The sequence below is a fragment of the Pecten maximus genome, chromosome 2 (genome assembly GCF_902652985.1).
Source record: "Pecten maximus chromosome 2, xPecMax1.1, whole genome shotgun sequence".
Lineage (NCBI taxonomy): Eukaryota > Metazoa > Mollusca > Bivalvia > Pectinida > Pectinidae > Pecten > Pecten maximus.
Window position 1 is genome coordinate 14,732,299 of NC_047016.1, and position 24,796 is coordinate 14,757,094.

At 34.9% G+C, this 24,796-nt stretch overlaps 1 protein-coding gene across 11 annotated transcripts in view; it reads right to left on the minus strand.

Annotated features, from left to right (window-relative positions):
• Positions 1-24,796, minus strand: part of LOC117318883 (pre-B-cell leukemia transcription factor 1-like) — a 78,582-nt gene that overhangs the window by 35,872 nt on the left and 17,914 nt on the right. For all 11 annotated transcript variants that reach the window (XR_004530479.1, XR_004530480.1, XR_004530477.1 and 8 more), the window contains one exon: positions 10,206-10,332. Coding sequence is in view for 6 of the 11 variants with exons in the window: in XM_033873849.1 (XP_033729740.1) it covers positions 10,206-10,332 (127 nt within the window). In the remaining 5 variants the exon portion in view is untranslated. The remainder of the gene's footprint in view (positions 1-10,205; positions 10,333-24,796) is intronic.

Sequence of the window (24,796 nt, forward strand, 5' to 3'; positions counted from 1 at the left end):
AACTTTAACTGAGGTTGGATCAGTCCAATGTCCTACCACAGCCTCAAGTGTTTAAAAATATAAAACCTACAAATGCATTTTTATATGCAAGTAATTACTTCAAATTTTCAGTATTTCTTTTTCCTAATCTATACTTTGAAATTGTATATAATCAACATTTCATAGCTAGAATCTTTTTCTATTGGGTTTCTGGCAGACACCTAAAAACGTACTATAGAATAGGTTTTGTTTTACAGAACAAGACAAGGCAATAACATCTGTATGTACAGTAGCAGTCCTAAAACTCAACAACTTAACAACCATTAAACACCACAGTTTTTCTGTAACAGACTTTGAAGAAATGAATAAAACCCAGCGTTAATATCTGTAGTATCTGTAACAATTCTTTGAAGGCCTTTAAGGTCAGAAAAAAATCAGATAAAATCTTCTAAGCTAGGGAAATCATTGCATTAAATGTCAGGCTGTTTATTTGTCATTTGGTCCATCGTCCCAGGGCCCAGGAAATAATCAAGTCAAATATGGTATCAACAGAAGGGTACTCCAACCTCAGTCAGTACTGTTAAATCACACCGTACAGTACAATACTGCAGGTCACAGGACTTCTCCCACGATTTATCACACCATCAATGCACTATATACAAACACTACACCGAAAATAATGATACACCAGTGGCCAGCGACAGTTGTTCTAGCCAGGTTTAGCTCAATAATTTTAATGCTTTGACTTCTAACTAAATCCAACTACATACCTGATTTACACCTTAATACAATTGCTCTTATTAAGGAGTTACAGGGTTTGCTTACTAAATGAGAAACATTGCGATTTTGATGAAATTCAAAAAAAAAAAAATCATAAATTGTACTTTGTCGTTAAGCTGAATATAATGAACACGACACAGACAAGTTCTTATCTTTGTAGTTCTGCAATAAAACCATAAAACTTTCCCCTAAAAATTTAATATCAGTCAATTTAGGAAAACAATTTAGGTGGCGGTAGTAAATGATTGAAAGGCAGAGCTGTGTAGAAATAAACAATAATCAATAATGCCAGCTGATAAAACACTATATGCCAACCAACGTTTACCGCAATCCAGAAAATCCAGAACTGCACACCCTTAATTTCAACATTGTATTGATCCGGGAGAGTCCATTATTGTCTGGGGAAATGTCAGAGTGTGTAGGTTCACAAAAATATCCATGTACTGAAATATACGTTACCTCCAATATAGTAATGTAAGTGTTAAGTGAGATGAAATATCAGAGAGAGAGAGAAAACTATATGTTCTTTACAGTATGAACAGTGGACATCAGAAATGGTCAATTTGAATGATGGTTTCTATTCACTGCATTGAAAATCCCTCTTTTTCTTCCACAAATACCAATGAAGGGAGAATAAGCAGTGTAACTACCAGTAAATGTACCCTTAACAGTGTAACTACCAGTAAATGTACCCTTAACAGTGTAACTACCAGTAAATGTACCCTTAACAGTGTAACTACCAGTAAATGTATCTGTATACAGCGTAACTACCAGTAAATGTACCCTTAACACTGTAACTACCAGTAAATGTACCCTAAACAGTGTAACTACCAGTAAATGTACCATTAACAGTGTAACTACCAGTACATGTATCTGTATACAGTGTAACTACCAGTACATGTATCTGTATACAGTGTAACTACCAGTACATGTATCTGTATACATTGTAACTACCAGTAAATGTATCTGTATACAGTGTAACTACCAGTAAATGTACCCTTAACAGCGTAACTACCAGTAAATGTATCTGTATACAGTGTAACTACCAGTAAATGTATCTGTATACAGTGTAACTACCAGTAAATGTATCTGTATACAGTGTAACTACCAGTAAATGTATCTGTATACATTGTAACTACCAGTACATGTATCTGTATACAGTGTAACTACCAGTACATGTATCTGTATACATTGTAACTACCAGTACATGTATCTGTATACAGTGTAACTACCAGTACATGTATCTGTATACATTGTAACTACCAGTACATGTATCTGTAACTACCAGTACATGTATCTGTATACAGTGTAACTACCAGTACATGTATCTGTATACAGTGTAACTACCAGTACATGTATCTGTATACAGCGTAACTACCAGTAAATGTACCCTAAACAGTTTAACTACCAGTAAATGTATCTGTATACAGTGTAACTACCAGTTCATGTATCTGTATACAGTGTAACTACCAGTACATGTATCTGTATACAGTGTAACTACCAGTACATGTATCTGTATACACTGTAACTATCAGTACATGTATCTGTATACAGTGTAACTACCAGTACATGTATCTGTATACAGTGTAACTACCAGTACATGTATCTGTATACAGTGTAACTACCAGTACATGTATCTGTATACAGTGTAACTACCAGTACATGTATCTGTATACATTGTAACTACCAGTACATGTATCTGTATACAGTGTAACTACCAGTACATGTATCTGTATACAGTGTAACTACCAGTACATGTATCTGTATACAGTGTAACTACCAGTACATGTATCTGTATACAGTGTAACTACCAGTAAATGTATCTGTATACAGTGTAACTACCAGTAAATGTACCCATATACAGTTAAACTACCAGTAAATGTATCTGTATACATTGTAACTACCAGTACATGTATCTGTATACAGTGTAACTACCAGTAAATGTACCCATATACAGTGTAACTACCAGTAAATGTATCTGTATACAGTGTAACTACCAGTTCATGTATCTGTATACAGTGTAACTACCAGTACATGTATCTGTATACAGTGTAACTACCAGTTCATGTATCTGTATACAGTGTAACTACCAGTACATGTATCTGTATACAGTGTAACTACCAGTACATGTATCTGTATACAGTGTAACTACCAGTTCATGTATCTGTATACATTGTAACTATCAGTACATGTATCTGTATACATTGTAACTACCAATACATGTATCTAGATCTGTATACAGTGTAACTACCAGTTCATGTATCTGTATACAGTGTAACTACCAGTACATGTATCTGTATACATTGTAACTACCAGTTCATGTATCGGTATACAGTGTAACTACCAGTACATGTATCTGTATACAGTGTAACTACCAGTTCATGTATCTGTATACAGTGTAACTACCAGTACATGTATCTGTATACATTGTAACTATCAGTACATGTATCTGTATACAGTGTAACTACCAGTACATGTATCTGTATACAGTGTAACTACCAGTATATGTATGTGTATACATTGTAACTATCAGTACATGTATCTGTATACAGTGTAACTACCAGTACATGTATCTGTATACAGTGTAACTACCAGTACATGTATCTGTATACAGTGTAACTACCAGTACATGTATCTGTATACAGTGTAACTACCAGTACATGTATCTGTATACAGTGTAACTACCAGTACATGTATCTGTATACAGTGTAACTACCAGTACATGTATCTGTATACAGTGTAACTACCAGTACATGTATCTGTATACAGTGTAACTACCAGTACATGTATCTGTATACAGTGTAACTACCAGTACATGTATCTGTATACAGTGTAACTACCAGTACATGTATCTGTATACAGTGTAACTACCAGTTCATGTATCTGTATACAGTGTAACTACCAGTACATGTATCTGTATACATTGTAACTACCAGTACATGTATCTGTATACAGTGTAACTACCAGTTCATGTATCTGTATACATTGTAACTATCAGTACATGTATCTGTATACATTGTAACTACCAATACATGTATCTGTATACATTGTAACTACCAGTTCATGTATCTGTATACAGTGTAACTACCAGTACATGTATCTGTATACATTGTAACTACCAGTACATGTATCGGTATACAGTGTAACTACCAGTACATGTATCTGTATACAGTGTAACTACCAGTACATGTATCTGTATACATTGTAACTACCAGTACATGTATCTGTATACAGTGTAACTACCAGTACATGTATCTGTATACATTGTAACTATCAGTATATGTATCTGTATACAGTGTAACTACCAGTACATGTATCGGTATACATTGTAACTACCAGTACATGTATCTGTATAGTGTAACTACCAGTACATGTATCTGTATACAGTGTAACTACCAGTACATGTATCTGTATAGTGTAACTACCAGTACATGTATCTGTATACAGTGTAACTACGAGTACATGTATCTGTATACATTGTAACTACGAGTACATGTATCTGTATACAGTGTAACTACCAGTAAATGTATCTGTATACAGTGTAACTATCAGTACATGTATCTGTATACAGTGTAACTATCAGTAAATGTATCTGTATACAGTGTAACTACCAGTACTCGTATCTGTATACAGTGTAACTACCAGTACATGTATCTGTATACATTGTAACTACCAGTACATGTATCGGTATACATTGTAACTACCAGTACATGTATCTGTATACATTGTAACTACCAGTACATGTATCGGTATACATTGTAACTACCAGTTCATGTATCTGTTTACAGTGTAACTACCAGTTCATGTATCTGTATACAGTGTAACTCTCAGTACTTATTTAGACAAAAATGTGATGTTGGGTGTACAATGATAGTTGATATTTTTGTTTTTAGATTAAGATTTTTTCTCATTTGATCGGTGTGCCCTTGAAGGCAGGTGAAGGCAGGTCAAGGTCAATCAATTGAACAAATGTTATGTATATTATCAAAGCATGCCACTGTCCTGATATCATCACTCTGTGCCTCATTCTGAGAAGTTGTTTCAAAGATTTAAACATATTTGACCTTTGTGACCATGAAAGTACATCAAGGTCATTCACTTGAACACCTTTGGTAGCCCTTCATCCCAGCATGAAACTGGCTCATTAGCATGGCTATGAGCCTCTTCATTATTAAGAAGTCTTTAAACATTTGACCTCTGTGACGTTTAAAGTAGGTCAAGGTTATTCAGTTTAATAAACTGTAGCCTTCATTAAAGCATGTCTACTGACCCAATAGCATGACCCAGGTCGCTTGGTTATTGAAAAGAGGTCATTTAACTATCCTACACATTCTGGTGACCTTAAAAGTAGGTCAAAGTCATCTATTTGAACAAACTTGGTAGCCCTTTATCCCAGCATGCTACTGGCTCAGTGTCATGGCCCTTTGCCTCTTCATAATGGAGAAATTGTTTAAAGATTTTAACACATATGAATCCTGATGAGCTTGAAAGTAGGTAAAGGTCATTCACTTGAACAAACTTTGTAGCCCTTCATCCCAGCGTACTACTGGCCAAATATCATGACCAAGGAATCGTTTCATAAGCTTCGTAACTTACAAATTTTCGTAACTTTTGCGCAAGTCAGATTTAAGAATTACTAAGAGTTTCATGAAAATTAAACCTTGCATTACTTTACACAACATCCCCCCTGTCGTAACTTATGAAAACAATTTAAAACTGTACGAAAGCATTCCCTTTTGAACAGAAAATGATGTCATACTCAATTACAAATTACCATAAGAGAACGACTATGTCTGTGAGCGATTGTTTCGAGACAGAAGCCAAGTTTGAATGTCGAGGAGGGATGCAGGCAAAATAGTCATTTTCATGCAACTAATTGCACGCATATTCGTAGACTGTTTTTAAGAGCATTATGTATATCTGTGTGCAGTGAGCAAAATCTGTGAACATTGCATTGATACTGTTCGTTTAACATCATGATAAACAATATGAAATTGGAATTTTACAGAAAATTTATCTTCGCTCAATAATATGTTTGTTTTGGTATAACAAAATATAGTTCTGTATACGAAACTCGGTTATAGGACGGCAAACAATTTTCACAACAAATTTTTTTTTTACCTCTGCATTAGAGAGCAGTATATTTTTACTGAGAGAAAGTTCGATTTTTACGTAAGAAAAGAAAAAAACACCTTTGTTAAAGGGACTTATATGGACTTCATAAGTTTTGCATAATGTTTTCGTAATTTTTATGAAAATTTGTTAGTTAAGAAGTTTTGTGAAACAGTACCCCGAGGCCTCTTGGTTGAGAAGTTGAAAATGTAAAATAAGCACCCATGACGTCTGATGTTGGACAGAAATGTGATGTTGGGCGACATTATAATTCTGATGTTGGACAGAAATGTGATTTTGGACGACATTATAATTCTGATGTTGGACAGAAATGTGATGTTGGACGACATTATAATTCTGATGTTGGACAGAAATGTGATGTTGGGCGACATTATAATTCTGATGTTGGACAGAAATGTGATGTTGCGCGATGCTTGGACAGAATATAATCTTGGATGAAATTCTGAAGTAAACAAACATGCATTGATGTTCCCAACATTAATGCTGAAGTAGTTTTCACTTCTTAAAAAGATAATTTACAATAAGAAATATGAAGTTGAGTTTCTGCCTACAAACCTGGCTTTTATATAACACAATGTACATGTATCAGACAATGGTGCATTGGAGTTATGAAGGCAGTGTTTTTATTTATTACATACTAGCAAATTTGTGCCATACTTCTTCATAATATCTTTGAGGAAAAAAATTAGCTTGAAAATAAAGTTGTTTCACATTTTCAATGTGGTAAAGATTCTTATTTTTGAGGTTCCTTATTTCATTATTATTGAAATTTTGTTCCGCTTATTAAATTTTAAGAAAAATATATCACTTTTGCTTCAAAATTTGGTAAAAAAAAACAAACACACACACAAAAACTTTTGAACTATAAAAAGAAAGAAACAACTTTTAAAGTAATATTGCAAGATAAAAGTCTGACTGATCAAAATATTGCAAATTAAAAATATGGCAGAAAAGTTCCCTTTTTTGCACATGTAGTTATGTCCCCTACTATGAAAACCTTGCTATCTTGTTACTGGTCCAATCAATCCAGGAATGTCCGACTTCACCTTTAACTCCAGTCATTCTATGGATCCGAGATTCCACACAAAATCACTTTAACACAACTACCTTCAGTTTTCTCTCATTTTTAGTCTAGTCTACAATAATTCTAAGTCACTGATAGGATCTCATCTCATCTTGTAGTCTAGCCTATAACTCCTTATTCTCATGCCTCCTTTCTGGAAACTAACATATACAAAGACTTTCATTTAGCTGTTTACAAAATTATAATATAATTTCATGTTATTAAGAAACAAATTTGAAAGAAACTGTATCAACACTTTTTTTTTTCTAAACCTGTCTTAAACATTGGTTTAGAATAAAACATGTTTATATATCTGATGAGAAAACAGTAACTTCCTATACAGGGGACATAACTCATGTACTATACAGGGGACATAACTCATGTACTATACAGGGGACATAACCCATGTACTATACAGGGGACATAACCCATGTACTATACAGGGGACATAACTCATGTATTATACAGGGGACATAACCCATGTACTATACAGGGGACATAACTCATGTACTATACCGGGGCATCACCCATGTCTATACAGGGGACATAACTCATGTCCTGTAATTAGGTACACTGCGTCTTAATAGACAGCTTGTCATTAAGTAGTGTTAATAACCAGAAAAAGATCACACTAAGATGGACTTTCAATCTTCAGGAGATTTTATTTTCATAAATTTTCATTAAAATGAGGTATATCTTTCCATGCAAACGTTACATTACAAAAAAACACATTTTTTTTTCTCAAACGTTTACAAATGACACAACTGAATTAATTTTGTTTCAAAAGAAAAAAACACATACGATTTGTTGTTATGACTATGAATAATACACAAATAACAAGCTGTCTGAATCACACATTCTACAGGTACACAGATGGTTTATACAAAACATGTCATATTTGACCATGTAAACTTACTACCTTTATCCCACTTTCATTGTTATCACAACCCTTAAATTACAACTTTGATTTTGGATATTTAATGAACTTATTTCAATTAAGTTGTCTTTTTAACTTGAAATGGGTTTTTTTGTAAAACCTCAGTGTACATATATCTGAAATGTTTAAGCTACATATATTTAAAGTTGATTATATAAGAAAAAAACATGATTTCATCATTTTGTTAAATGCATCAAAATGGAGGACAAGTTTCTGTTATAGAAATCACCATTCTCAGCACTGTGATAAGTTTAACTGGTCAGATATGACATAGTATTTAAATTTGCATTTGACCATCTAAAAACAAAATGGCTTGCACATAACCTCCAATGCACCAATGCAGTTTTCAAAATACACAATGTGATTTTTGGCAAGAAAAACTGTAAAATACATATTAAATACATATCTTTTCATTTATACATACATTATTAACGATATACTTTGTCTATTAAATATTCCACCATAATCTAGCATACCAATAATGAAAATGAACAGGAATCTACTTTTTCTCTTTTTTTTCTCCCATGTACTGTACAACAAACAAAGTAAAAAGTTCATGTCATAAAAACCTATTGGTTATATCATTTAACAACTACAGAATCACTATTTTCAAAATAAAATGTGGATGAACATCTCATTAACATAAACAGGAAATAAATGTAAAACCATTATTCATGTAGTTTTCAAAATATACATGTAGATGGAAGCCAGGAGCAAACAACACAGATAATTAATATTGCTGTCAACAATGTGTCCAAAAGCAGCAGAAAAAATATAAGCAAAATAAAAACTGCCTTAAACCCTAGTAAAATCCACTTTACATCATCATAACCAAAAAATGGCTCAATTTCTTTATGAAACAAAGAGCATGATTTGAAATTTAATGCTTTTCTTTCAAATGAAATAATTTTCAAAATTATGTGATTATAAGTTAAACAGAAGTTAAGGTAAACAAAAATGAAGACAAATCTTTATATAAAATATCAAGCATTTAAAACACAATGAAAGTTATAATTGTTTAAAATTTCTGATTCTTTCAAAATTTCTATTCAAAATTAAATAAAAAAAAGAAGAAAAAATGAAAATGAAAAAGAAAAAAAACCCAATGGTGAACCAGAATATGAAATGAAAGTTAGATAATATTCTCTTTCAACAAAGTTGTGAGGGATGAGAAAGTTTGATAACAGAAAAGCACATGTCAAGCAGCATATATATATATAAACATCATCTCATTGGTGCCACAATCTTTGAACGTCAATATGCAATATTTTACCCTCTAGCAAAGCACTTGAACCTTGAGATGACATTAATCATCAAAGCTACACAAACTTTGACCCTGAATGGCTATATAACCTTGACCTTTAACTCCACCTATCTTGCAGATACAAAGAACAACATAGTGACATCAGACTAGAACATCCCTAACAGATCACAGGACTTTGCAATGGAAATAAATGCAAAATTTCACATGCGTAGATTTTACCACTGGCAAAGCACAAGAACCACATACTACATAAATTTAACATAACTCGACTCATAGCAAGTTCATCAATATATGTAATGACAAAACTTATTGGATGAATGACCCAACATAAGCAGCAATGATTCCATTCATCAGCATTGTAATGACTATAAATATCTCCCCCAAAACTACACATACCAAAGGAAAATCTGACTTATTAAGTAACAGTATACTACTATGAGATATTCAATGCTTCAAAGTATGTTTCATGGTTATTTTGCCCTTTATATCTTTATTAAGATTAATTACTTAACACCTGACTGTATTTTACCAAATGTACAGGGCATTTGTTTAAATATTATAGCTGAGAGACAAGATCAGCTATTCATACAACACAATTACAATCCTATATTATATGTCTAACCCAGATTAAGCTGCTTACCTGCCTTAATCATTGTTAATCAATAAACAAAAAACAAGTGATGATCAAAACATCACCTGTTACTGAAACATGTTTTGTTGTTATTTGGTAGAAATGTAGCTGTGTTAGGCAAAGATTTTAATGTTAATTTGTAGAAAAGCAGATATGTATGAATGATTTTCTTCATTACTTGACAGAAGAACAGACTCGTGTGAAGATTTTCCCCGGTTTTTGATAGAAGAGCAGACTTGTTGTGTAAAGAGTTTCCCTGTTATTTGGTAGAAAACCTGCTCTGTAAAGATTATTTGGCATAACACCCCCCCCCATTGGTAGATGATTAGTTGTCTCCCTTGACAAGATTTGAACAACGGTGCTACAGAGTTGCCCTACAATACATCATCATCGTAATCCTGGTACAAGCCATCACTACCTTGCCCATCGTGCCCCACAGCTGCGGCTGCAGCCGCTGTTTTGGCAGCATACAGGTTAGCTTCCTCTTGTGCTTTACCAATGTTTTTCTTGTAGCGAATTCTCTTGTTACCAAACCAATTGGACACCTGTAAACACATAAACAGAAAAATAATATCTCATCACAATCACAAACAAATCCGGCTTACTATAAGTTGGAAATACATAAAACATCAAGGAATTATACATTTCACATGCACCAAATACTTATTTCATAAGGTAAAAAGCATGTGACAAGAGGCAAGGTAGACTGCAGAAGTCACTTAGTTCAGCCATTTGTGTAAATATCACTTTCTGGGGTAATAATTCATTTAAGTCGATCATTCTATGTCATTAGTTGTAATGGCTAGAGGGATTTCTTTTTAAATGTATTTTAATGATCGCTCAACCAATTCGGCATAAATGGTGAAAAGAAATTGCAAAATCTGTTTTAAATGACACATGGACTGGAAAACTGAATTGGAAAACTAAATATTTGTACACAGAGTCGCCAATCACTTACAATCAGCTTTCAGACACTGGTCTATATATGTGTAAACATCTAGACAGAGATTAATGTGTATAAAGCAGCATCACGATGACTGCCATTATCCTAATTGAAATTGTCACTTTCGATCTTTAATTAATAGAATTGCATAGATGTGTTTTTAATTGCCTGCCAAACCCCGATATTAGAATTACATTTACGACCTTTCATCTACATGAGAATACTCGAACTCATTTAGTAACAAATGCTTAGCAATGTGAACAGCCAAAATTATTTATAACTGTATGATGTGCATAGACCTGAACTCCGACTGGTCTGAATACCTTGGAATAAATACCCATCCATTTGCACACAATAGTACTGTTTATAAATTTTAATGAGTTGTAATAACTAGCGATTCCGAACATCCATTTCGCAATGTAGCATAAGAATATAAATCATATATGACAGGATTGTCGTCTGTTTATTACACTAACAAGGTCTCGTCTTTTCCACAGTCGTCATCATGTTAACAACCTACTGTCAGCTACTGACTTTACTGTGCTGAAATCAACACACAAGTTTTAGTCATCCTTGAAGAATTTTATACTTCAAAATATACAGAAATAAAATTTAAAAGTAACAAATTTTCAAATAACTTAATTCACCTCTGATTTCTTTTCATTATAAATTCCAAGCTAACACTACAATTGAAAAACTAGTTGTGGAGTTCTGTTATTGTACTGAAGTATGAAACGCACACAAAAACACATCCACAGTGTTGGCCATGTGGCTTTACAGGAGAAAACACACTTTTTATGTTGCTCTGGTGGGAATTAAATTTTCATGCAAGTGATTCGTGTGAAATGCAGGCTGTAGTTTTGCTAGTTAATTGGGCGGTGTAATGAAGGGTTTGTGCCTGGATAAGTACCCATTAGGCCTGCTTGACAGAAAACACGTGCAATACATTAACGTACAAATTTCACCACTAGATCGGACTTACAATACGCACACCTCACACCTGATAATATCTCCTTTTTGTTTACAGAAAATAGTCTTATCAGGATGTGCCTTTACTGGAAATCCTATCTTAAGATGATATCTTATCCCTCAATAAAATTAACATCTAAATCCACACGTTAGTTCTTCTTTACAATTACACCTGATGGCTATTTCCTTATCTACACACGATCAAGTACAGTAGACACCTAACCCAGAATGTCTAACCTTTATCAAACCTTTTATGACAAATACACTTTGGGGACAATTTTCATAATATATCATCAAGCCTATATCTTTTTAGTAACAGGATATAAACACACCACTCTACCTTTTTAATATATTATTCATCAAATAAAGCATTATTATCTGATATTGTTAAGAGAAAACTGTAATAGCAGCTTGTTGCCCTTACATGTAACTTTCTTTTTACGCTTGGTGAAAAATTGCAGGTTGATCAGAAAGTCAAAACATTTGAAACCTGTATATGATTGTTGGTTACTGCTGTGATATTTCGGAGTGTAATTTAAGCCCTTCACACTGTTACTTTGTGTATATACTAACACAGGTGATGTGAGACCAAGGCAATTAACGACAGGAGGGGCTCACCAAAGGAAATTCATCTCAAAACACACCAAAACAATACCTCATGCTCTCAACTATCAGAAGCAATTTTATCATAAATATTAATGATTTCATCAATGAGTCATTCTCATTTGGGATTTTTTTTCAGCTACTTATCTTTCCTAGGTTTTAATTTAATCCTAGAGAACAATATTAGTACATGAAAACTGTTTCTTTTTCAATATTGCAATTTGTGAAGATCTGATCATTTATCTAAATTTCAACCAATCAGAGGCAGTGGAAGCCATCTTGGATGCATAAGAGCATAAAAAGGAAAAACAAAGTTATTTAGAAATTTGTTAAAATCAGTAAGTTTAAGGCACTTATAAAATTTCTGTTGGCATTTCATCTAAACCATGAACTAGTAAACTTGTTTTTTTTTTGTTTTTTTGTTTTGAAATATCGACCAGCTTGGTTAGAATAAATATATGGAACTAAATAAATACATTATTAAATATATCAAAATTTTGCGGAATAATTCCCTACAATATCACACTGATAGAGAATCATAGTTCCCTGCAGATCCATCTAACTTGGCAGTATTTTATTGAACATGGAAATGGAATCGTACAAGCCCCCAAGGGAACAATATCTACATGCAATCATACACTGCATGCAACTTAAACAGTCTCCAGCTTTTAAGCTTCAGTTTTGGTTTCAAGGCTGTTATTTTTCTTATCATGGGGGATTGTAAAAGGATTAAATGAAGGGTGATCAGTGATGGAACAGCCTTGAACTAATCAGACATTTCAATAACAGGGCCACTGAATAAGGAAGCATTCAACTCCATTTCCACAAATAACAATCAACATCTTCAAGAATGTTGATTAAACACAACAGATCTAAAAGCCAGTCATCTTTAATGCATAAAACTTAATCTTCAATGTTTTGGGTCTAAAAGGATTTCAACTTTCTATAAATTTGTCAATTTTTAATTCTACAAGATCTCATCAAAACCATGATTTCATTCTATGAGTGTCATAAATTTACAGTGAATCTTTCTACCTTAATCAGACCACATTCCATACGATTAACATCAAACATGGAATCGGCTTTTACTCTGCTTCAGATTATTTCCTAAGTCTGATGCCTATAACAATCTTATGTTTAGTGTGTCGTAAATCATTGGAATCACCAGCCATTCTACATAAGGTTTACTGTTCATAAAACAGAAATATTTATACGATTGTTGGTCAATGGCCAACAGAATCGCTGATGTGATTCTCAAATCTAAAATTACTATGAAAACATAGAGGTATGTAGGACCAGCTGTCTAAGTACCACAATTAGCTGAAACTTCAAAACCTCTATTACTGAATTAATTACAAAATATTATGTTTTACTTACTGATATCTTTCATCCTCATTTTCTTTTCCTAGCATATTTTACATTACTTTTGATGTGACATTTATAAACATCATCTTTAAAACATTCCTAAAAGACATCAAATTTGATCCAAATCCTGAAGAAGAGCACAATGAGCAGTTTTGTTAGATAAAGTCAGGGCCACATATGACCTGCTTGTTTCTGTACTGTTTAAAACATCTATATGACCATTTAAAGATGTCAGACCCAAATAACATAATCAAGAATTCCACAGAAGTTGATGTGTCGCCTGCGCAGAAAGTTGGGTGTTTACAAAAGTTATCACAAGGAAACCAATTTTCTATTTTCTATTAACAGTGACCTTGACCTTTGACCTTTGGACCTGGAAAGCAATCACAAGCAAGCCCTTTTGATAAGGAAGATCAGCATAAAGTTTGAGTTTGATCGGTCCAAGAGAACACAAGTTATCACTCGGAAACCTCTGTGCGGACACTGACGACACTGACACAGACATCAGTGATACCTGTATGTCGCCTACAAATACCAACTACTACAAGCAATCCATAGTACCTACATCCAGACAGTCTTTAGCATCAAAATGATAAATGTACCATAAGTTTGTATATATAGCAGGAAATGGATCCTATTTTAGTATTCCACACATCCCAAGAGGTATTGTTCCACATACAAAATGTGGTAATTAGATATGCTCTGTGATATCCTGCCTACTAGAGAGAGCAACATATCTCTGTACAGAATCTGGTAAGAGACACAATATTTGACATGTAACATTCCACTTCGTATTGGAGGAGTTAATCAAATACAAAAGTTGTAGATGACATTAGTGTTTGGAATCAGTTGGAAAATCAGAATCGATTATCAGTTCAGAGCAACTGACTAATTATTGATTATATTTTTGGTTAATGAGCCTTTCAGACAGAATTGCAATGCATTTTGTCATTTTCAATACTTCCACATCAACCATGTATTAGCATCATCAAATTATATATATAATTTTTTTTTTAGTAATCAAATTTTTAAATAACGAGATAGGAAAAATAGATGATGAGTAAAAAGTAGGGAATGAAGTTGATGATGAGTAAAAAAGTAGGGAATGAAGTTAAGTCACGTAGAAGGCATTTTGTTAACTTAGAACCCGGATGTCTGTTTTATCTGCATATGAATAATCTCCATACTGCTGATTGTGTATAGAGCTTCCTTCTTATTTGGCTCACCACTTGGAGTTCTGCATCAAAATCCAATTGAACAGGAGTAAATTGCAGAACCGCAAAGTGTTTACACAATTTATCTTGAGCTCCATTGGATTTATGACCTCATAAACTAATAAAAATAAAAGTTTAATACATGTTCTTATATTTTTTCTTTTAACAACAATAGGTTTGAGAAGTCTGACACTAACATTTACCCTGTCTGATCTGCATTGAACAATATTTTGATGTCAAGTTTATCCATACCCAACAGCTATTTGCAAAAGCTATTGCCAAAGTTAAACCCTGCCAACTCTCTCCATGACAAAAACAGAAAAAAAAGTTCCTTTATTTCAAATATTTTGTTCATACCTTTTTATTTATTTCAACAATTTTACAGTTGTCTCAGTATTTTAAAGATGAATATCTATATGTTATGAAAATTAGGAATGGCTATTGTTAAGTCAACAGACATGTGCTTTGGAGAAAGAAGTCCCTTCAATATTTACATTTATTCGTGTGCAGCCAACCAGGTCACATTCTAAACTAAAGTTACCGAGAAATAAACAGAATTGCTCACACTTAGGTTATTGATTCAGAAATTGGCAATTGTAAATATTCAGGAGTAACCTCCCTTATCAATTATTCATTTTTATAATCGATAGTCATCAACAAAGCAGAAAGTAATAAATCGTTTATTAAAATAGAGAATCAAAACATTTGACAGAGTATAAGAGATGTTCCCAAGACAAAGCAATGAACTGTCAAAGGGTCATAACTCGGGTTTTCGACTACCACCATCCACTCTGTATAAAGTGGATAAAAGTAACGGTCCATAACTCTGTATAAAGTGGATCAAGTAACGGTCCGTAACTCTGTATAAAGTGGATAATGTAACGGTCCATAACTCTGTATAAAGTGGATCAAGTAATGGTCCATAACTCTGTATAAAGTGGATAAAGTAACGGTCCATAACTCTGTATAAAGTGGATCAAGTAACGGTCCATAACTCTGTATAAAGTGGATAAAGTAACGGCCTATAACTCTGTATAAAGTGGATAACCTAACGGTCCATAACTCTGTGAAATATTGATTACAGGAACAATTTAAGACCTGATAATTGGGCATAACATATCGCACCCGTAATCGATAATCACATGCAGTTTTAGGTTTAAAGACCTGCAACATACAAATTTTACCGAAATGTTATATAAGCAGTTTTGCAGTAATAACATTATGCTAAATTTCAATTGTTCCAGTTCCTACATAGTTTTCTATGTTGTCAGATTTATTTCTATGCCAGTTATTTTAAAATGTGATGATATGGTGAAATGTAAGATACCAAAGTAAGACAGTTTACAGTATATTCCAGTTATAAAGGGATAAATATTATACATTACAAGATATGTTGTGACAGTTGACCTGCTTTAAGAACAAACTACAATGAAAGACTTCGGCTTTTCTTAAGTCATATCTGTAACTAAAGCACCATATTCACTTCTAAAATGAAAATAGAATTATTTTATTTTCATATATCTTTAATCATAATTCTATCATAAGTAATAACATTTCTTTTTTTTATTAAAATTAGGACAACTTATATTTAACTGCAATAAATAGAATACATTTTCCCTTTTTATGGGCCCCATTTTGAATACTTCCCAGCAACCTGAGCCTGAGTCACATGATCTGGCTGTCAGTATATGACGGATGGTCCTGTCAGTCCAAATGTTCTAATCCAGTATCAGGGCTGACATGATGTGCCCCAAGGAATCTATCTCCACACCCTTGGGGCCCTAATTATAGGCCTTTTATCCTAACCTGGCCAAAAAAAAACCCTTTTCTGTGACAATTCTACCACGTTAGCTTCACAAGGGTGTTCCTGTCCATATTTTTTTTTTACATTTCTATGGTGATATAACTTTCAAACAAAATATTCTGAAATATTCTTTGATTTTTTATTATTTCATTATAAATATTTAATAACAATTTATCTAAATGCATATACCTATTAAAGGATTTATTAAAAGAATAAATAATTACATTTATTATATGAACCTGGAAATATTGTAAATTCCGGACAGTTACTAGTAAAACATACAGGCAAGTAGACCAATAATTAAACCTACCCACTTCAGGTCTGTACTCAACATGGTAGGTGGCCTTTCATGCACTATGATAACCTCCAAGTTTATCTTTCTTGATCTACATAACTGGTATCCATGAATACATTCGATGATATTTTTTTTTTATAAAATTAACAAGTTATATGAATTACTATAGTATTCAAATTCTCCTTAATTATAATTTCTTTAGGTTGAAACGATTCATGAAATATTTTTTTGTGGATAGACACTAACCTACAAAAGGAGATCATTCTCCCGGAAAGAAAAGTATGTGTCTTATCTCTGAATACTATCTTTTTTCACGGTATATTTCTTGGCACCTCTGCACCATTGTGCGACAGTGAATTGCCGTTTTCCCCTACTCCTATCGCCACACAGCCCCTATTGTGTCCTATCTCATTCAATTTTCTAAAGAGTCTGGGTATAATCGTTTTTAATTTGCCTTATCAGCATACAACTTTTTTCCATTGAGCGTAATTTGATACTGGGAGAAAGCGTTGTGAAAGCGTAAATAATTGTACATTTCAGACGGTGGGCATTGTACAGAAACCTTACACCTCCCCGTCATTATCTTAATCTCTCTCCTCCTCTCCGACCCCGATTCTCTCCAACAAAGCCCGTATTAATAGAGATAATCACCAGCGATAATGTGTTGGAAATTGAATAACAGAACTTGAATTAAAATATTCAAGAATCAGAAAAAAGAATCCCACAGGGCCAGTTCTTTGTACATGTCTGGCAAAACATGGATATTTTGTTATGCCTTCAAGCAGCCTGTTCGGCATCATTGCCCCGATGAATTATTCATAAAGCATATAAACAACATTTAAATGCAGGAATAATAACATTTTTTTCCCTGAAACTATAAAAGTCCTGTTTATGTTTTTTGCCTGGCTAGCCTAGTTGTGTATTAGATGTATACATGTTATCAACTGTGAGAGATAATTGTGATTCCTAATCTGAGGACTATCTGTCTTTATAGAAAACCTCATCACACAAACCTACCTCATTATTCATTTTATTTCTGTCAAACTTCAGGTTTTTTCTAATCTTGTATCATTTATGTCTCATGGAAATAATTCACAAAATAGGAAATACCAACAAAGGCAATTCTTCATGTTTACATCCAAATGTTTTCAACAATATGTAAAAATAACAGCATTATTGATTTGTTTGGCTGAAATTCTGAAACACCAGGAAAGAGAATTATGGATCTGATGATATACATCAGTGTTTTTACTGTTTGTAGTAATATATATATATATATATATATATCATGTAAACAATAACAACATCAACAATAAGCAGTAATGATGGGCATATCATCTGCTACATCAACTCCAGGGGTAGACATTTTTGACTATAATGCTACTACTTTTATGGGGAGTGGGTGTATGTGTGTTAATTCTTTCTCTCCATGTCCCTGTAGAGTCGAATCCTTTTCTCCCCTCCCTGTCCCTATAGGGGAGAGTTAAATACTGTTTTCTCCCCTCCCTGTCCCTGTAGGGGAGAGTTAAATCCTTTTCTCCCCTCCCAATCCCTTTAGGGAAGAGTTAAATCCTTTTCTCCCCTTCCTGTTCCTGTAGGGGAGAGTTAAATCCTTTTCTCCCCTCCCTGTCCCTATAGGGGAGAGTTGAATCCTTTTCTCCCCTCCCTGTCCCTATAGGGGAGAGTTAAATCATTTTCTCCCCTCCCTGTCCCTGTAGGGGAGAGTTAAATCCTTTTCTCCCCTCCCAGTCCCTATACGGGAGAGTTAAATCCTTTTTTCCCCTCCCTGTCCCTGTAGGGAAGAGTTAAATCCTGTTCTCCCCTCCCAATCCCTATAGGGGAGAGTTGAATCCTTTTCTCCCCTTCCTGTTCCAGTAGGGGAGAGTTGAATCCTTTTCTCCCTTTCCTGTTCCAGTAGGGGAGAGTTGAATCCTTTTCTCCCCTTCCTGTCCCTGTAGGGGAGAGTTGAATCCTTTTCTCCCCTCCCTGTCCCTAAAGGGGAGAGTTGAATCCTTTTCTCCCCTTCCTGTTCCAGTAGGGGAGAGTTAAATACTTTTTTCTCCCCTCCCTGTTCCAGTAGGGGAGCTTTTCTCCCCTCCCTGTCCCTATAGGGGAGAGTTGAATCCTTTTCTCCCCTCCCTGTTCCAGTAGGGGAGAGTTGAATCCTTTTCTCCCCTCCCTGTCCCTGTAGGAAAGAGTTGTCTCCCCTCCCTGTCCCATCTGATAAGGAATGGGTGAAACTGAATGCAGTTTTGCTTTGACAGAATGCATATCTCTCTGATCACACAGCTTGGCCATCTACCCTTTTACCTTATCTCCAACCCCAAGTCCACCAGCCCCCCCCCCCCCCCAAGTCCAATGTTGAAGCCTGTCCAGACTCAGTCCCCCCTCCCTTTCCATGTCATGTCATCACAATGATTCCACTTTTCCACCAACATGAGCAACCTCCTACCTCTATCTTCCTTTCTATTTTCTGTCAATCATGTCGGTTGCCACAACACCCATCAATCAATGCCTCCCCCATGTCCACCATCATACCCCCTCTCCACACTCCTGAGAGGTTGTAGGTTTGTTGTTAGGGATCAGATATATTCACTGATAATTCCTTGGTCTAGAGGTACACAACCTGCCTACTTGACCAACACATATGCCAATTCCAAACACCCACATCAATAGTGATACCCAATCATTGTCCCAGACTCCATCACCAAGGGCAGTTTCTACATGTTTTATGCATATTATTGTGAATTCAAGATCCAAAATATTTTCAACAAATTTTAAATATAGTGTGACCATATGATCACTACAAACATTCCTTTAAGACATCTATTGATGGACATGTCTTGTTTGTAACAATCCACAAACCTGTCATTATCATCAAAAGAGCAGGCCTGTCTCCATCAAAACACAGGCCTTCCTGATCTTCACAATACACCTTTAGTACCTTGTCATTTCCTTTAGGAATTCATTTTGTAAAGCCCACTGGTCAGTATCCTGATGGCCATTTGGAAGGTCATCATCCCCATTTTGTATAGAAGTTCAAATAGTCATTAAGCCACAATGTTAAGATATGCTTCACACAAAGGCTATGTCCCTTCACAGTCAGAAGTCAATTTACAGCACCCCAGGGGCCAACCATTACCCTAAAGCCTCCCCTAACCTCAGGTCAGTACCGATTCACCAAATCTGACAAATAGCTCAAAGCTCCAGTCTGATTAAACACCAGTTTTGACCCTGTGAAATTGCCCATTGTTATCCTGTTAATCTAAACAGAATGTCAAGGGAGAGTTCTGTCAGACGAAGTCAAGCTGTACAGAAACACAGCATATACAAAACAAGAACAGCATTTCAAATACATCTCGTTGTTTATAAGGAATCAATGGAGGCCATGGAACACTAATATTTCTGATTCTGATAGAGGCCATGAAAATACTCTTGTTATTTCTGATTCTGATCTATGGAGGCCATGAAAAACCCTCATTATTTCTGATTCTGTTAGAGGCCATGAAAACAACCTGTTATTTCTGATAACACTGTTATTTCTGATTCTGATAGAGGCCATGAAAACAACCTGTTATTTCTGATAACACTGTTATTTTTGATTCTGATAGAGGCCATGAAAACAACCTGTTATTACTGATAACACCATTATTTCTGATTCTGATAGAGGCCATGAAAACAACCTGTTATTTCTGATAACACTGTTATTTCTGTTTCTGATAGAGGCCATGAAAACAACCTGTTATTTCTGATAACACTGTTATTTCTGATTCTGATAGAGGCCATGAAAACAACCTGTTATTTCTGATAACACCATTATTTCTGATTCTGATAGAGGCCATGAAATGGCTAGATTTTCCCTGTGCAAATCTAACAAGTTAAAATCCTAGGTTTTGCACATTTTCCAAAAATACATTTTAGCTGTACCCTGAGTCACTGAACTGTTACTGGAGTAAATCTGAATGTTATACTGGTTGAACAGTTATAGTGCTATCCTGTTTTACAAGTTCCAGCTAAATACGCCAATATAAAAAGAATAGAAACCAGGCCTAACATCCAAACATTAAGTGATGGAAAGCAGGATTTGTTGCAGCGATTGCATTGCAATTTGGCAGCAAGATATGTCTAGCATCATAACTGACAGCACTGATTACTATCAAACTTACCTTAAATCTTTACATGGATACAACTACTACATGATTAGACTTTGAAGTGTTAAGAATATGGGTCAATGAAAGGAACGGTACAGTGACACTAATGGTGTTTCCCCCTTGCCGAACTATCAAACATCCTGTCCACATTCCTTCGTTAAATTTTTAATACAACTAATAAAACAGAGTATGATCATGTAATCCCCCACTACCTAGAATTGTTTTGTTAATTTCCAATGATTTCCAAAATGGAATCTGTCAAACATTTCTATTTTTTGTTTATAAATGTACATCTTAAATTAAATTAAGTTTTTGAATAAGTAAAATTAATTTATAATTAAAATTAAAAGCAGAATAATCAAATAAACAACCAGAAATATACATGAACCCTTTCATATGACACTTATTTCTTATAAATAGAATAACATCCTCAAAAATATTGTGTTTTTTTAGCTGAAAAACACATCAGCACTTCCCTCATATACACCTTTACAATTAATCTGGTACAAGTGACTTCAGTTTACATTTAAGTCGGAAAAAAATCATTAACAAATAATGACTTAAGTTAAACCTTTAAATTCAAACACATTGGAGATCATGACACTAATGGTTTCCTAATAGATTGAGAGGGATAGTGTGGCAATTGGTTGTGAGATGACCCCTGCCCTGGTGGCCATGTTACAGGGAGGGTTACACCTTTGTGGATAAGGAGGGCCATTAACCTAGGCTAGCCTGAGGATAACACTTGAAAACCAATACTTTTTGTCTCATTTCGTGCCTAATGAGCCATGCAGTGATAAGTTTATAGCCTTTTGATGGTTCCGCCAGACCTCTTTACGATAATCGCTCATGTGTAAAATGCGTGTCACCATACATTTGGAATCACATGGGTGTATTCAAGATAAAAACTCAATTTTGCCAGGCATAAAATATTAATTCCGCCCCAGTACCAACTGTGATAATACAATGGTTTATACAGACTGACTTCCCGTAACTCAATACAACTCCATAACCGTTAAAGCCCTCTACAATACTGAATTAACTAACCATGATCTACATCATAGGTAGTCATTTCATGTCTTCTTTTGTCTTGGATCGTTACAATTAATACAACATATACCTGCCTAGTTATAACTCAGCAATATATATACAACAGAAAAGTTTTTTTTATAATACTACAGAGTATTTAACTTTTGAATTAATACGAGCTAACTGATTATGCATAATTTTAAAATACAGTTTTTAAGCACATTTTGAATTGAAGCAAACTAGTTCCCTGTATGGTTTGAAATCCACGTTTAAAGTGTTGTTGCATAGTAGATTTGAATAAAATCAATACTTGCGACTATTGAAGTGGATGGAGGGGAGAATTAAAAGTTTTCTTAAGCTCACCTGTCACTTAAATCACATAAAACAGATAAGCAAATGTATGACGCACATGAAAAAAATCTTGCCTTTTCAAAAAAAAAAAAAAAAGATTGTGGTGAAAAGATTCTAGTGGAGCAATTTCCTCCATAAATAACCGCTAGAGTAGAGAGGCTGGTACCACCAAAAAGGGATGGCACAGGTGTAGGATTGTGTACTGGCCTCCAGAGGGAGTGACACATACATCAAGTATGTCCAGGCCGAGCTGGGGAACAGTAATTTTACCCCTTCCACATGTAGCCCACATTCCTAGCTGGCCAAAGTCTACAGAGTATAGAATGCCAATATGTAAAAAAAAAAAAATTCTCTTGATGCCTACAACCAGGGTTTTACTTGACCTTAAATCAATACAACCAAGTTCTTTAGGGACTGCATTGATACATAATAAACAGAACAGATACAGCAGACACAAGGCATTCTCTTTGTTTAAATTTAAGGATATGCCATTGCAAACTGTACTGATTTTGGTGTCTAGTTTTGGTCTATCAAACTTTTGCAATATTATACAATGTTGTGACTGATATATATTTGTACAATGTTGTGATTGGTATATATTTGTACAATGTTGTGACTGATATATATTTGTACAATGTTGTGACTGATATATATTTATACAATGTTGTAACTGGTACATTTATACAATGTTGCGACTGATATATATTTGTACAATGTTGTAACTGGTACATTTATACAATGTTGTGACTGGTTTATTTATACAATGTTGTTTTGATTGGTATTGACGATTTATACAATGTTTTGATTGGTATATTTGTACAATGTTGTAACTGGTACATTTATACAATGTTGTGACTGGTATATTTATACAATGTTTTGATTGGTATATTTGTACAATGTTGTAACTGGTACATTTATACAATGTTGTGACTGGTTTATTTATACAATGTTTTGATTGGTTTATTTATACAATGTTTTGATTGGTATATTTGTACAATGTTGTACCTGGTACATTTATACAATATTATTATCAGTATATTTGTTCAAGTCATTACCAACAACTACCACATACAGATGTACTTTTTTAAAATTTACAATTCACAAATTTAGATATTTACCACCATACTAGTACTAGTGGCTACTATTCTGAACTCAGGCAGTATATCAACTGACTTGTCCTATTTTAATGGTTTAAGATGATTTTTTTTCAGGGACATATTTCACTCCAGGCCAGGTTATAGGGTCTGTGTGTGGATAAGCCAGTGCCTATAGATGTATTGTTATCAGAGCACTGAAGGGAAGGATCATATATCTATGTTATCTAGACAACTGCCACTCCACAGGATCCTATCACCCAGTCTAAAGAGTGCACAACTACACACCCACAGACTAAACAACCATAGACAAAACAACTCACCATAGGGTACACCTCTACACCCAACACTTATCAGAGTAAATCTCAGCTCCCATGGACTTCATCAGGGACCCAAACCTCTAACAGACTCTAGTTCTTCAGGGACCCAAACCTCTAACAGACTCTAGTTCATCAGGGACCCAAACCTCTAACAGACACTCGTTCATCGGGGACCCAAACCTCTAACAGACACTCGTTCATCGGGGACCCAAACCTCAAACAGACACTAGTTCATCAGGGACCCAAACCTCTAACAGACACTCGTTCATCGGGGACCCAAACCTCTAACAGACACTCGTTCATCAGGGACCCAAACCTCTAACAGACACTCGTTCATCGGGGACCCAAACCTCTAACAGACACTCGTTCATCAGGGACCCAAACCTCTAACAGACACTCGTTCATCAGGGACCCAAACCTCAAACAGACACTAGTTCATCAGGGACCCAAACCTCTAACAGACACTCGTTCATCGGGGACCCAAACCTCTAACACACTCGTTCATCAGGGACCCAAACCTCTAACAGACACTCGTTCATCAGGGACCCAAACCTCAAACAGACTCTAGTTCATCAGGGACCCAAACCTCTAACAGACACTCGTTCATCAGGGACCCAAACCTCTAACAGACACTCGTTCATCAGGGACCCAAACCTCTAACAGACTCTAGTTCATCAGGGACCCAAACCTCCAACAGACTCTAGTTCATCAGGGACCCAAACCTCTAACAGACACTCGTTCATCAGGGACCCAAACCTCTAACAGACACTCGTTCATCGGGGACCCAAACCTCAAACAGACACTCGTTCATCAGGGCCCCAAACCCTCAAACAGACACTCGTTCATCAGGGACCCAAACCTCAAACAGACA